Raw genomic sequence first — 12,749 nt, forward strand, 5'->3', positions numbered from 1 at the left:
TCTTATTTTTATAGGTTAATGATGTTTTACTTAGGCTTGTAAACAAAGTACCCTATTGCTTACCGGTATGTAATGTAAGCGATTCTTTAGATGCATCTATTTTCTGTAATATTGGGTGTGTTGGCCTGCCAAGTTTGCTAATGAAGTTTAAGGCTTGCATATTGTTTCTTTGTATAATTAAGAGTATTTCTAGTGCAATGACATTATTCCTGAACTGGTGATTATATTTCCTCTCTAGGACTGACTTGTCTGCTTTGGTACAAACTGAGCATTTGCAGGACAGCCCAGAGTGAAGGGGGGCAGAGAGAAAAAAAAAAAGTAAATGAGGCTCTCTACACAGATTCTCGTGGCTGTTTTTGAGGATGTGCTTTGGCTGCAGTTCAGCATTGAATTCTAATAATCTTAGAAAACTGGATTAAAACTAAGCTATAGTTTTAATCCCGTGCTCATCTGCTTACTTAACTATGTTTCAGGTATACAAATCGGGGTGAAAGGCGTTTGGATGCATGGTAAAACTGATTTTGGTTATTAGCTTACACAATGTTTATGTTTGCCTATATCAAGTTCTGGAAGATTTTCTGCACACTATGGATATTAACTGTCCAGTTGACTTATTTTAGTGGCCATTTTATGTTTCCCAGATTGGCGCTTTATGATCTGAAACAGTCCAGCTGTCCTTCCTCTGTTCGGCTTAATTCTGCAGTATGTAGCTGGAGCCTACTTCTCTTTACCAAGAATCATTCTAATGCAAAATGGGTACAGGATCAACTTCTCCTACCTCATGAACGTGCATATAAATTTAGTCCAATTTGTGATGATTTTTTAGGCTACTCTAATAGCTTTTAAATCCTTGATCAGTTTCATTCAGATTTCCAGTGTTCTTCCCAGAAACATTTGTCAACCGGATGGCATGAAGAAGTAATCCAGTGAGGAAGGGGGAGTACTGCACAGTATTCAAAAATTTTCAAAGTTAACTGGGTGGAATGTAAAACCAGCTGGGTGGCACACCAGTTGATATGTTTGTTAGATTCTTTGTGGTACAACCAGAGCAGTTTAGGTATTATATAAACAGTAAAACCTTGGATTGCAAGTAACTTGTTTTGCAAGACAAGCAAGACATTTTATTAAATTTTAATTTGATATACAAGCAATGTCTTGCAATACAAGTACATACAGTATACACACAACTGAGCTGATGGTTCTTCTCTCTCTGACGCTGCGGAAGTGTAGTGAATGTTCTAAACGAGCGAGGAATTGCAATACAAGTACGTACAGTAGTTTGTATAAAAGTTTTGGGGTTGTAGAACGAATCATCTGAGTTTCCATTATTTCCTATGGGGGAATTTGCTTTGATAAACGAGTGCCTTGGATTACAAGCACGCTTCTGGAACGAATTATGCTCGCAAACCAAGGTTTTTACTGTAAAGGCATTTTCTGTGTCCCTGGGCTCAGTCTGTCTGTACCTGGGGCAGTAGAGGTTCGGTGACTTGCCTGGGATCACAAGGAGCCACAGTGTGAATCAAATCCAGTTCCTCTGGTTTTTAGTTCACTATGCTAAATAAAGTGGCTCCTTCATTCAAAAAGTAGTTGGGAAAGACAATGAATTTCTGAAATATATAATGTAGCACCCACTGAATGGCTAATTTTTCTCCCTGTTATCTACCTTAGATTGTGAAAATATGCGACCCTCCCAGTTTTCGAGTCATACATCTATTTCATTGATTAATGTGTACCAGTCATTAGACTTCTGAGCAGTTTAAAATTTCATTTACTTTTGCCACTGAATATTTTCTTTTCATGCTCCTTCAAGGCCCCCGATACTTATAATCAGGTTTTTTTAAAACCTTGAAACAAACTAGTTCAGAGGACATTCAGTGTTGTGATTTTTTTTTAAAGCTGCCTTGTCTTCGATTAGTGCATCTAGGCCCCAGTAACATTTGAGATTTAGGAACATGCCAAAATCTCAGTGAGGTTGGGGCACATAGTGATGCAATCGAGGAGTCATCACCATATGCAGATTTCTGTCCTGAAGGAAGAAACTTGCCATAATGAAACATTATCTGGTGGGATTTTCTAATCCAGATTTAGCAATGGCATTTGCCAAGATGAAGCCTGCTGCCTACCACAGTGTCTAGTAAGACTGCGGCAGGTAGTAAAATGAATGTGAACAGAAGCATCAAAGATCAGCTTTACTATAAACGTATAACTTATTTAAATATATCAAAATATCCCTTGTTCTTGAGCAGCAGTTTTATCAACAGAGTTAGCTTTTGATATCCAAAGAGCCATCTTGTCATTCCTTAAACAGGTCTTGCTCCTCATACTGCTGGCATAACCATCAGAAACAAAATGCAAAATATGATGCCTGTAATTAGTTGAACTAATGTTGAAACATTTTTATATATTAGTATGTATAGCCTTTGGTCATCACCACCTCTTTTGAGTCTTTAAAACTTAAAACCATGCAGAGCCTTTCGATGATGGCATCAGTACCAGGTTTTATTCTTTCCAATTCTCCAAATATTTAACAAAATGAGAAGAGGGAAAACTAAAAAAGTTCAAAAATGGACCAAATTGGACTGGGGATTTCAAAGATATATGAGGCTTCTCTTCTCTTCCCCCTCCCCCCCCCTGCTGAAGATTACCCAGTGTACTTCTGTGAGAAAATGTCTCAGCTTCTGTAGTAAAGAATAATTAATGGAGTGGGATGAATTTTGGCATTTGGGGGGGGGGGGAAACAGACCAGAAATGGTTTACATTGGATCAGTAGCCTGGTATGTTGCTACTTCTTGGGTTTTGGCCAAGTACTAGTGACCTGGATTGGCCACCGTGAGAACGGGCTACTGGGCTTGATGGACCATTGGTCTGACCCTTCTTATGCATTTCTGTGGGAAAAGTTTTTGTAGCATAGAGACTTATAGAACAGGGCAATGCTGTTTAAACCCCCAAACCATTTCATTTTCTGAAAACTTACCCTATTCCCCAGATCTGCTGCACCTCCCCACAAACTGTCAGATCTCCAGATACTACCCCCAAACACTGTCCCCTTCCCCCCAAAAAACCTACCCCCTTCAACTGCCATACCACCTTGCATACTACCCCTACACCCAAAACATATTCCCTAAACTACCTCCCAATTGCCCCACCTCCAAACCCAAATACTCCTGCAATTGCTCCAAAATATACCCCTGCTAATGCCCCATCATCCCACAGATTCAGGTCACTTACCCCTACATGGTCCAAAATATCCCCGTCTCTCAAACTTTCTGCTCCACAAGTGCCACCTCCCCCCCCAAACACACACACACACTCACAGCCATACATTTAAGACAGAACATGATATATATATTTATATCTACATATATATTTATATGCATATATAGGGAATGTTTATTTCCCTATTTTTTTATTTTGTTAATTCTACTCTGAAAATGATCTCAAATCAGTTTTCTATTGGTTGATATGTATATAGTCAAGTAACATCTGTTGCTGTGGGCAGGGCAGATAAAACCATTGGCAAATTTTGCACATACTTTGTGGCCATGTTTTTTTGTTTTGTGTTTTTTGGGAGGGGCACATGTGAAATGTGTTCAGGATTCAGAAAGTTAGGATTGGCAGTGGTCTGGCTTTTTTTTAGAAGTCAAAAGAGTTTTACATTAATGTTCAGAAGGTAGGATGGGTACTGTCTGGACATTTGTCTGAATTTAAAACTTCTATCTGCAGTTCTCTTTTTTTTCTCCTGCCACCTCCCCTCTGAGCAAGCCTGCCCTGCATGCTTCCTTTGTAACTAGCAGGAAAGACTGTAAATGGGAAGGCAGAGAGCTGGAAGGCAGGTCTAGTCAAAGAAGGAAGGAAGGAGATGATCAGAGGAGGGAGGCAAAAGATACATGAAGCCCTTCCAAAAATACCCAGTACGTTTCTTTAGGGTGACGGCTGCAGTATGCATACACACTGATTCAATAACATAACTAAGAAATTACACCTTTCAAAATGCTTTTCCCTGATCTTTTTCTATCCTGATCAGACATATCACACCCATACATACCAAAGAACAAACACACATGGACAGACAGGCAGAGACATGCACAGATACACACCCCATTTCCCTCTCCCTTCAACATACATACACATACATTTACATGTGGAGGGGTTGGAAAAATTCCTTGAGCCATGCTCTGCATGTTTTCCCCACTTCTGCTCACTCAGTAATAAGTGTTGGACTTGACGCGTGATGCCACCACCCATGATGGCCTGTTCACCTGTTGACTCCTGAACAGATGATAAAAGCTTTAGAAGCATCTCTGTTGTTTATCTCTGTTTTCCAGGAGTTGCATATCTACAGTAAAAGTGCATGAATCAATAGGTGCTTGGTGTCATCATGAATGGAGGAGTCATACTTACCCAGTCCTTTTTATTCTTGAGTGAGCATGTTCAGGTAAGTGGTAACTGGAAGTCACAAATCCATACTTCTTCCTTAGTGTTATCAGCCTCCATGAGGTAGTTTTGTTACAGCAATCATATCTGATTGTTTAAAGTTAAACTTGCCTCACTCTATTCTAAATATAACTCAATTGCAAGTTTCTGTAGGACTGAGCGTCCAGAGATAATTTAGGTAAGCATTGAAGGATTTTTGTGGTGCATAAGAGGTAATTAAAAACTATTAAATTACTACATGGTTATAATCCTTAACATGTTGACTCATTGTTTATAGGTGCACTTTATAGATATTTTAAATGTACAATGGCAGGAATTAGATATCTGCCTTATTTCATGGTCTGTTAACAAATTGAGAGTGATCTGATCTTGTGGAAAGTTAACTTATGTTTAAGAGTTTCAATATTTTATTTTATTTGTTTATATTCCGCATATCCTACAATTCTATGTGGTTTACAAATTATTCAGGTACTCGAGCATTTTTCCCTATCTGTCCCGGCGGGCTCATACACTATCTGGGGGATTAAGTGACTTGCCCACCTGTAAAAACAGTGCCAGCTTCCAGAAATATTTATAATTGTTAGTGTTTCAAAAGCATGGAGGAGTAGCCTCGTTGGCTGAGAAGCAGAAGCAGATTCAAATTCTTCCGATGGTCCTTGTGATCTTAGGCAAATCACTTAATCCTTCATTGTCTATGGTACAATTTAGATTAATTGAGGACAAGGACATAACAGTATATTCAGGGACAGTAGGTAACTCCAAGTTACTACTGGGCAGATGTGAACAAAACATTTTTCCCTCCCTTATACTGAAGACTAACATTTGTGGTTTTCTCTTTCAATTTGAATTGCAAATTACCCAGAAGAATTAATTGATGGGTGGTATATCATGTATCAATCAACTTGGGAATTTGGAACTGCCAGGCCACCTTGGGGGAAAAACGATACAAAACAACCAGATTTTACACTACAAAAATGTTCTGAATTCAAATAAACCTTTGAAAAGCTGAATAAGTGCTCAAGAAATGGCTACAGGATATGGTTTTGACATCAATTGTTCATTTTAAGAGTGCATGAAATAGCAAAGAAAGGTTCTTTCTGTTTTCTGTGCAATAGAACTTCCCAAGAATCCTAGCTTCTACTCTCATGTAATATAATAACCTTTTTAGAATTTGTTTTCAACTAGTGTTTTTATTCCACTCCTTTTATGCCCATTTCAAATTGGATGTACTTTATTTTTTGTTTCTTCAGCTCACATGAATCAGACGAATGAAAATGGAAAATGGATTGAAGCTAACACCAAAATTGGCACCGTGTTTCTTCATGTTCAGAGCTGGTTTCAGTCCCTAAAGCTGGAGACTTTGTAATTTTATAATGTGAATGGAACTCAGTAGCAATAGCTATGTATAACCTACTGTAATTATATTTTAGGGTATTAAACAGCTAGAGTTGAAGTGCCAGCTATGATTTTCCATTAAACTGTAGCTTAATGGCAGTTCTCTGTGTTGCAAAGCAGAAACTGCATTTTGGATACATTATGGGCCCTTCTGAACAAGGAGGCTATTGGGATTTTGAGTGAGAATAATTGCTATTATTTGCAAGAAGTGGATAAAGGAACTTCTTTGTTCTTTGTTCTAATGAGGTAACTACTTGCTCAAAGCATGCTATCCACAGAGAGTTTGGAAATGGAAGAAAAAATAGGTTTGGTTCTGGAAAATGTCAGTTCTTAAGGTGCAGGGCAGACCAGTAGCCTTTTATACAGGGGTTCCAAGGTACTGGGTGGAAGATGAACGGCCTAGAACAGGGGTCCTGAGGTGTGGGGCAGAAAATCAGTGGTCTTATACAGGGTTCTAAGGTGCAGTAGAGGATTCCAAATCACAGGGTGGAAATTGAGCAGTCTAGTGCAGGGGTTCCAAGATGTGGGGCAGAAGACCAGTGGCCTTAAAACTGTTTCTCAAGTCAATCCTGGAGTACCCACTTGACAGGTTGTCAGTATATCCACAATTCATATGCATGAGATTAATTTGTATTTCACGTACATTCATTGTGGATATCCTGAAAACCTGACTGACAAGGGGTACTCCAGGACTGACTTAGGAAACTGGTCTAAAACAGGGGTTATAAACTTATTTTTTTTTCTTTTTAGTCTGTGCCAACCCTTTATCAACCTCCAGAACATTTAAGGAGCCCCATTTTGTCCCCCAGTCAAGTCAGTCTCTATCAATCTTTCTCTCTGCCCCGCCCCCCCCCCCCCCCCCCCACACTTGTTTTTGCTTTACCTGGCCCTGGGGGCTGCCGCTGATCTCCACTATCACAGTTCTTGCTAATCCAGTCCCATACCTCTGCATTACATAGCTGTTGCCCCATTGTTCTTGCTGTGCTTCTGGCCAACAAGTTAGTCTCATACAGACACTGTTTTTCTTCCATGCTCTTTGTCAGTTCAACTAAAAAATATAAAGATCGTGCCTTCTGTATTCTTCACAGTTGTGTCTTAGTATTGTACCATTAACATAATCTAAACAAGAACCCCAATCCACTGCAGGCAACTACTGTATTTCGGGGCAGTTTTGAATAGCCTGAGGTGTTATCAATGTATAAGGGTGCTTTGAGCATATATACATTGTAGACAGTTTTCAGAGGAAAAACACTTGAGTACTTGCAACACACGTGTGCTAAACAAACTCATGCATGTGTAATTAGCAGACTGTAGAAAAAGGGAGGTGTAAACAAGAGGAAAAATGGTGCACATACACTTGAAAATCAAATATATACAGGTTCTTCTTCTCCTTAGCTAGTACTTCTTTTTACAGGGTTGAGAATATGCACAATGTGAAAGGCCATATTTTCTTTTAGCTGCTCTCAGGGGGACATTTTTTAGCCAAAGTAATCTGCTCAGCTTAAGTACCTTTAGAAAATTGGCCTTTGTTTCAGGACATTTAACTTCAGCTGAGAAGTAAATTATAGGAATGGTTAACACTTCTTCAGGCTGATAATACAGGTTGTTATGAGGTTTGATTGGGGTCTTTGTCAACTTTGGGGAATTTTGGTGCTCTTAATGGCAAGAATATAGTAACATTATAGACCTATTTTATGTGTTCTTTTCCAGTGACTTTTTTCTTCTGTTGGGTACCAGTGGAGAAACCCTTACTACATCGAACACAAAAAGTTTTACTGTGTCTAAGACAAATCACTTTTAACAAAACAGATCAAATTTTACCACTCATGAATGTTTAAAGATCCTATTAAAACTGTACTTAAAAAGAGCTTCAGTTTATTTGCTTGTGTTTTGTTTTTCTTACAAAAAGCAGGATATTTTAAGTAAATTATTTTAATTTGTTTATATATTCACAATATCAAAGGTCACTTTTCAAGTTGAGCCCCATTTCAGACCAGAATACATACTCATGTATAGACTGATTCATAAACAAGGCATGGGAGGAAAATCTTTGGAAATATGCCCTATTGTATTTTTAGCGCTACTCAAAATCTTGATTCTGGTTGCTGATTTTGGAGTGATGACTCACTTTCTGCACAGCTTAATAGTTCTTTTTAACTTCAGACTGAAGAACTTGCTCAGTTTCAATCAACAGGACACAAGAAAAGTCAGCTATTAATAGAGAACACTTGTTTGGTCCTCATAAGTCTTTCTTTAATGTTTTTGATGGGACCTTCTATCACATGGACACATCAGCAGTGTCATCTGTAGTCAGTTCAGGGGCCCTTTTACTAATCTGCCCTAGTAAATGGACTTGGTGTGCTATTCTGCTGGATTTCCCTACGTGCTGAGCTCATTTCTAGTACAGCTGTAAAAGAGGCAATTTTCTAATTGAATTTCTGGCCTTGCGTGGATGTCAGCATTAGTGTGCAAGTATTAAAAATAAAAAATTAAGGCAGGAGCATTTAACACCTGCAACAGGAGGTGGTAAAAGATCCCATGTTTAGGTCTGCATTAAACTAGCGCATCTATATCTCTCCTCCATCCCTGACGTGCCCCCTCCAAAAATAAAATGTAAAATATTTATTACTAAACTTCCCCCTCCCTATTCGGGGTTTGCGGTTTCAATTATCTGTGATTTTTTTGGGGGGGGAGGGGAAAGCATAGTTTAGGGCCTTCCTGCCTCCCTACAGGACTTAAAATGTCTAGTAGCACTATAGATTATTCCTTACCTGATGGTCTAGTGGGCTTTCGTGGCAGGAGCGATCTTCCTACGCTCCTGCCCTGTATAGATCGCCAATAGGAAATGGCTGCTGTGAGCTCCCGTCGTAGTCTCGAGAGACTACGGGAACTCACGGCAGTCATTTCCTATTGGCGATCTGCACGGGGCAGGAGCGTAAGAAATTCGCTTCTGCCCCGAAAGCCCGCTAGACCACCAGATAAGGCTGGGATGCTGGGGGGGAGGCGGGGGTGGGTCAGAGCCGGACGAGAAGTTATTTGCGGTTTTTCACACTTTACGGTACGGCTCTGCCCCTATCCCCCGCGAATACCAAGGGAGAAGTGTACACAGCATGTGCAGGTGGCAAAACTAACAGAGAACATATTAGGCCATTTTTGTTGTGTTAGCACCTAGTCCAGCTTCATTAAAGGCCCCCCTGAATCTTGTCTCTCTGGATCAAGGTGCGTGAAACATGTTTGGTTGGGGGTTTTTTTTACCAGTAAAGCCTGAAATAAACATTGCTATTATACTGGTTTTATTATGGATGAAGTGCTAACAGTAAGTCTTTAGGATAAGGTGGGGGTTAATGTATATGGAGTAGGACCCAAGGGGTCATAGGGAGCTATTACTGGCTCCCAATGAAGAACACTGCACTAGTCGATCTCTCTGTTTTTTTCCCAATCACAGTGGTCTCTCAATACCAACCCTCTCGGGAGTAGCTCTCTCTCTTTTAGTGAGCTATAAACAAAAAGTGTTCTTTATGTTTTAAGTACTGTAGACTCCACTTTAGGTCAAAATAGCTACGCAAGGGCTGGCTGTCACATTTTGTAACAACAAATGAGTAGTGTAGAAAACCAAATCCATTCCTTTTTTGGAGGAACAAAGTTGGTTTGTCAGTGTTTCTGCTTGTTTAAAGTATGCTGCACACAGCTGAATATGTACCAGTTGTAACTGATGGCCACTACATTTAAGATATGCTTCATGATTTCATTTCTTAATAGAGTAGTTAATGTAGTATTAATGTTTTCTAGGAAAAGTAGTGGCCAAGATCCCACTGGTTAATATATGCAGTTTTTGGGTGGAGATGGCCTAAACATGCGCAGTGGTTGCACTGAAAAGTAACAGGTCTTGATTGCTGGTTCTTGCTTCGTGAGTTTGTTCTTTTTCTGAAATAGAGTTAAGAAGAATTCCTGTCTGATCATATCCAAACCAGGGTGGTGGATCATCATTGCTGTACTCTAGTTTATCCACTCTTGTTTCAGCTTTCCAAGCTGCAGATCTGTAACAGAAGGTACATATGCATTACTGTAAAGTACATAACCAATAGTTATCATACTAAATGCCGGTAAGGTACAGGAATAAACTTAGAAATCCGATAGGCAGAATATCAAATTTTTAGTAAAACTTGAAAAACTTGATTAACCTTTTCCTATTGTGTGTCTCGGATGACGTTGCCATCATATGTCCCATGGCATGGGACATACAGTACACCTTCTACCTATCATTTGTCCCATCTGTTGGGCCATTGTGTTTACAATAGCAGTAAATGATAACGGTGAATAATACAAAACTTTGCTCAAATAATTACGATTGGAACCAGTGTAACGTAAAATTTATTACGATAGGAAAAGGTTAAGCCACAATTAAATAAAAGAAACGATTCATGAATACTTTTTTTTAATATCCAGTAAGGATGTGTAAGGGAAATGTGTGTTTTCTCTGTCTTCCCCCCCTTCCCATTTTGGTAAGATACTGTACACGAAGGTCCAGATTCTCTAAACAGCAATGTGGTTGGCGGCCACCTTAAAAATAGGCGTCAATCACACGGCAGTGCCATGTAGAGAATTGTGCCTCCAGCAAAGGTAGGCGCTGGAAACGTAGGCCAGGGTTTTCAAGGAGTACATTTCCGGCACCTACCTCTGATGTGAACTGCGCCTCCACACCAAATCTGGCATTAGCTGTGCCTACAGTGGTATTAGGCGCCATAAAGTACATATGGAGGCATGATTTTGATGCTTAAAATTTAGGTTAAAACATTGTTTAAATGGCATTTTTCACAGCTTTGGCACCTAGAAAAAGGTGCTGTTTATAGAATATGGGCCTAAATGAAACAGAATGAAAATGACCATAGCAAAAATGGACAACCCTGGCATTCAGAGAAGTAGGGACCGGAGAAGGACCATAGATAAATGGCAGCATTACTGACATTCTCAGATGTGACACGGACAAGAGGTCATAGCCTGAAACTGAATGGCAGCAGGTTCAGGACAAATGTCAGGAAGTTCTGTTTCACACAACGAGTGGTGGGCGCTTGGAATGCTCTCCCGGAGGAGGTGGTGGCAGAGAATACTGTGCTGGGTTTCAAACGCAAGTTGGATGCACACCTTCTTGCAAATCATATTGAGGGATACGGGAAATCCGGGTCTCCAACAAGGAGCACCTAAATGGGCCTCCGCATGTGCGGATCGCCGGACTAGTTGGACCTTGGTCTGATCCGGTGAAGGCGTTTCTTATGTACAAACTGAAACATTCTAGACACTGGTACTTCTGAAAAAGGGTTATGCTGTTAAATAAGGATACAAGCCTCACTGAGGACCTGCACTCTAAAATGGCTTAATAAATAAGACCTACCTTTATACCTGAGGCGCACTGGAGGTTAGGTGACTTGTACAAGTCCTGGCTTTCTTGATTCTCAGCCCCCTGCTCTAATCACAAGGCTAATTCTCCATTCTCAAGTTCATCGTGCCTGCCAATTCCAGACTTTGCTCCTTTCATCTAGCTGCCCCCTATGCCTGGAATAAATTACCCGAGTTTGTCCATCAAGCCTCTTCCCTTCCCTTGTTTAAAAGCAGACTGAAAACCCACCTTTTTGATATAACGTTCAATCCTTAACCCTACTCCTCTGCCCTCCAACCCAGCCAGCTGATTAACCGTTCCCCTTAACTCAGGGGTGTCCAATGTCGGTCCTCGAGGGCCGCAATCCAGTCGGGTTTTCAGGATTTCCCCAATGAATATGCATTGAAAGCCGTGCATGCAAATAGATCTCATGCATATTCATTGGGGAAATCCTGAAAACCTGACTGGATTGCGGCCCTCGAGGACGACACCCCTGCCTTAACTGTATTCAAGACATCCCGTTTGTCTGTCTTGCCTGTTTAGATTGTAAGCTCTTTCGAGCAGGGACTGTTTTCTTCCTCTTTGTGACTGTGCAGAGCTGCGTGCGTCTGGTCGCACTATAGAAATAATCAATAGTAGTAGTCACCAGTATCTATTGTTTCCACAGACCTTTTCCATTTCTGATCTGCTCTGTCTTTTGTTCTTGCCATGTCTCTCTCTATCTCTACTGTATACTTTTACTGAGAGATGATAGTGACATCCTATCTAATAATTTGGTCCCTGTGGTTTACTGAAAGAGGTTGATGATGATGATATTCATAATTAAGAACATAAGAAGTTGCCTCCACTGGGTCAGACCAGAGGTCCATCTCGCCCAGCGGTCCGCTCCCGCGGCGGTCCATCAGGTCCATGACCTGTGAAGTGGTTTCTGACCACTTCTATAACCTACCTCAAGTTCTATCTGTACCCCTCTATCCCCTTATCCTCCAGGAACCTATCCAAACCCTCCTTGAACCCCTGTACAGAGTTCTGGCCTATCGCATCCTCCGGAAGTGCGTTCCATGTGTCCACCACCCTCTGGGTAAAAAAGAACTTCCTAGCATTTGTTCTAAACCTGTCCCCTTTCAATTTCTCCGAGTGGCCCCTAGTGCTTGTGGCTCCCCACAGTTTGAAGAATCTGTCCTTATTCACTTTCTCTATGCCCTTTAGGATTTTGAAGGTTTCTATCAATTGATTTAGTTTATTTATTTAAAAACTTAATATACCACCTGGAGTTGCAGTGATTTCCATATGAACATACATAAAAGCAAAAACAAAAAACCTCAATACAAATCACTCTTCGAAATAATATCAAAACATGTGAAAATAAGATCTACAAATTCTTCAGTAATGAATTTGATAAAATGTTACAAAAGTGCCCAAGCAACATTAGGAAAGACAGATCAAAAGCTTAGTTTTCAACATCTTCTTAAAGCTGTTTTGATCTGCACAAAATCTGAATTGCCCAGTAAGCTTGTTCCAATATGACATTCCAGTAATGGAAAAC

The 12,749-nt window shown here is 40.3% G+C and overlaps 2 protein-coding genes across 4 annotated transcripts in view; one reads left to right on the forward strand and one right to left on the reverse strand.

The window, feature by feature from the left end:
• FAM185A (family with sequence similarity 185 member A) overlaps positions 1–7,696 on the forward strand; it is a 50,904-nt gene extending 43,208 nt beyond the window's left edge. Inside the window, exons 8-9 of one of the 2 annotated variants that reach the window (XR_004540675.1) lie at positions 4,326–4,435; positions 5,685–5,813. Coding sequence is in view for 1 of the 2 variants with exons in the window: in XM_033959113.1 (XP_033815004.1) it covers positions 5,685–5,800 (116 nt within the window). In the remaining variant the exon portion in view is untranslated. Of the gene's footprint in view, positions 1–4,325; positions 4,436–5,684 lie in introns of both variants that reach the window. The other variant, XM_033959113.1, reaches the window with a different exon arrangement.
• A 1,121-nt stretch (positions 7,697–8,817) lies between these two features.
• Positions 8,818–12,749, reverse strand: part of FBXL13 (F-box and leucine rich repeat protein 13) — a 163,640-nt gene continuing 159,708 nt past the window's right edge. Inside the window, exon 21 of one of the 2 annotated variants that reach the window (XM_033959618.1) lies at positions 8,818–9,866. In XM_033959618.1, the coding sequence (XP_033815509.1) occupies positions 9,677–9,866 (190 nt within the window). In that variant the 3' untranslated portion in view covers positions 8,818–9,676. The remainder of the gene's footprint in view (positions 9,867–12,749) is intronic. The other variant, XM_033959619.1, reaches the window with a different exon arrangement.

Source organism: Geotrypetes seraphini, chromosome 9 (assembly GCF_902459505.1).
Source record: "Geotrypetes seraphini chromosome 9, aGeoSer1.1, whole genome shotgun sequence".
In the NCBI taxonomy this organism is placed as follows: domain Eukaryota; kingdom Metazoa; phylum Chordata; class Amphibia; order Gymnophiona; family Dermophiidae; genus Geotrypetes; species Geotrypetes seraphini.